Source organism: Suricata suricatta, chromosome 16 (assembly GCF_006229205.1).
Source record: "Suricata suricatta isolate VVHF042 chromosome 16, meerkat_22Aug2017_6uvM2_HiC, whole genome shotgun sequence".
In the NCBI taxonomy this organism is placed as follows: domain Eukaryota; kingdom Metazoa; phylum Chordata; class Mammalia; order Carnivora; family Herpestidae; genus Suricata; species Suricata suricatta.
The window spans coordinates 45,308,568-45,310,537 of record NC_043715.1 but is presented as its reverse complement, the minus strand read 5'-3'; the positions used below and the strand labels follow the sequence as shown (position 1 = coordinate 45,310,537).

The 1,970-nt window shown below is 59.4% G+C and overlaps 1 protein-coding gene across 1 annotated transcript; it reads left to right on the top strand.

Moving 5' to 3' along the window:
• Window positions 1–380: 380 nt before the first annotated feature.
• LOC115279783 (interferon lambda-3-like) lies at window positions 381–1,610 on the top strand. Its single transcript, XM_029924289.1, has 6 exons — window positions 381–390; window positions 494–669; window positions 906–983; window positions 1,106–1,249; window positions 1,352–1,435; window positions 1,512–1,610. Exons 1-6 carry the CDS (start codon window positions 381–383, stop codon window positions 1,608–1,610), a joined length of 591 nt encoding a protein of 196 aa, XP_029780149.1.
• Window positions 1,611–1,970: the final 360 nt, after the last annotated feature.

Sequence of the window (1,970 nt, the reverse complement as noted above, 5' to 3'; positions counted from 1 at the left end):
GCTGGAGCTGCCCTGCGCCCAGGGTTCACCTTCGGAACTCACCTTCACACAGGCAAACACTGAATCAGAGTCCGGTTTCTCTTTCGATCCAGGTGCTCAGCTGTCCGGGCTTCCCCAGCCTGGGGGCCTCCCTGGCCGCGAAAGTTTTCACTTTTCCTACATCAGCCGGGATTGCCCATCTGTCCAGGCTAAAAGCTGCACCATGGGGCTCAGGCAGGAATCACATCTCAGACAGAGCTTCGAGTCCAGAGACGCAGACAGAGCAGTCAGCTGGGATCCGGGAGAGGGGAGAGGGCGCCAAACAAGACTGAGGACTCCCAGGTGACAGCCTCTTTGACATTTGGAGTCCGCCAGCTGCAGAGGAAGACCAGAGTCCAGGAATGAAGCCAGGTGAGCCCCACAGCACTGCCCACGACCCTCACCTCCCCAGAGCCCACACCCTCAGCCCCTGACGCTGGCTAAGCCCCCACCTTTCTGTCCTTCCATAACACAGATCTGGCTGCGGGATGCGGGCTGGCGCTCATTGCTGTGGTCGTGATGGGGACAGGAGCATTCCCAGGCCCACAGCCCCTCGGGGACCTCCCGGATGCGGGGGGCTGCCACCTGGCCCGGTTCAAGTCTCTGTCCCCACAAGAGCTGCAGGCCTTCAAGAGGGCCAAGGACACCTTTGTGAGTCCCCGCTGCCCCATCCGTCCCTTTGTGAGTTCCCTTGCCCCTGCACCCTCTCCTCACTGGGCTAACCCCCCACAAGTCCTGCACTGGGCAGGCTCCCGTGCTCCTGCCCTGGAGGGGCTCTGCCCTCCTTTTGCAAGTGAACCTCCTGTTGTTAGCATCATCCAGTCCTACTGGGGCATTCTCCCCTCTGTCCCTCCTGCAAGGGGCTGACCTCTGCCTCTGCCCTCCAGGAAGAGTCACTGTCCTCGAAGGCCTGGACCTGCCGCCCCCGCCTCTTCCCCAGGACCTGGGACTTGCAGCAGCTGCAGGTGAGGGGTCAGTCAGGTCCACCCCTGCCCTCCCAGGCCCCGCCCCCTCTCCTTCTCACCATCCCTCTCTCCTCACCCTCCCAACCTGTCCTGTCTCACCTGCTTCTGTCTCCGGTCCCTAGGTATGGGAGCGTCTGGTGGCCTTGGAGGCTGAGCTGGCCCTGACGCTGAAGGTCCTGGGGACCATGGCTGACGCATCCCAGGGGGACATCCTGGACCAGCCCCTTCACATGCTGCGCCACATCCATTCCGAGCTCCAGGCCTGTGTGAGTGCTCGGGGGCCCCCAGGCCACACCTGCGCTCCAACCACCCAAATGTCCCCCTTGGCCCCAGGCCCTGCCTCACACACCATCCTCCTTTGCCCCCAGGTCTCGGCTCAGCCCGAAGCAGGCTCCCGGCCCCGAGGCCGCCTCCACCACTGGCTGCACCGGCTCCACGAGGCCCCGAAGAAGGTGAGTGACCCGAGTCTGAGCACAACCGGGTGCCCAGATGATAGGCGGTCACTGACCCCTCCCTCCCTCCCCACAGGAGTCGCTCAGCTGCCTGGAAACCTCCGTCATGTTCAACCTCTTCCGCCTCCTCACCAGGGACCTGAAATGTGTCGCCAGTGGAGACCTGTGTGTGTGACGCCTGATGTCCCCCGGCACCCTGTCCCAGCATCTTAAATGTTATTTATGCATCAACTCCTTTTCTTAATTTATTGCCATCAAATCATTATTTATGAATTTATGTGAGTGAAATCTCAAACTTGGGACACGATAAAATGTTTATTTTTCTACTTTTTATAAAAATCGTGCAAATAAAAACCGAGGGAAAAAATGCTCCTTGTGGTGTGGAACCGTGTGTGTGTTTGTGTGGGTTAAATTTGTGAGTTTTTTTTAATGTTTCTTTTTGAGAGAGTGTGCGGTGGGTCACGCACGATCAGCAGTGGGGCAGACAGAGGGGGACAGAGGATCCAAAGCAGGCTCTGTGCTGACAGCACAGAGC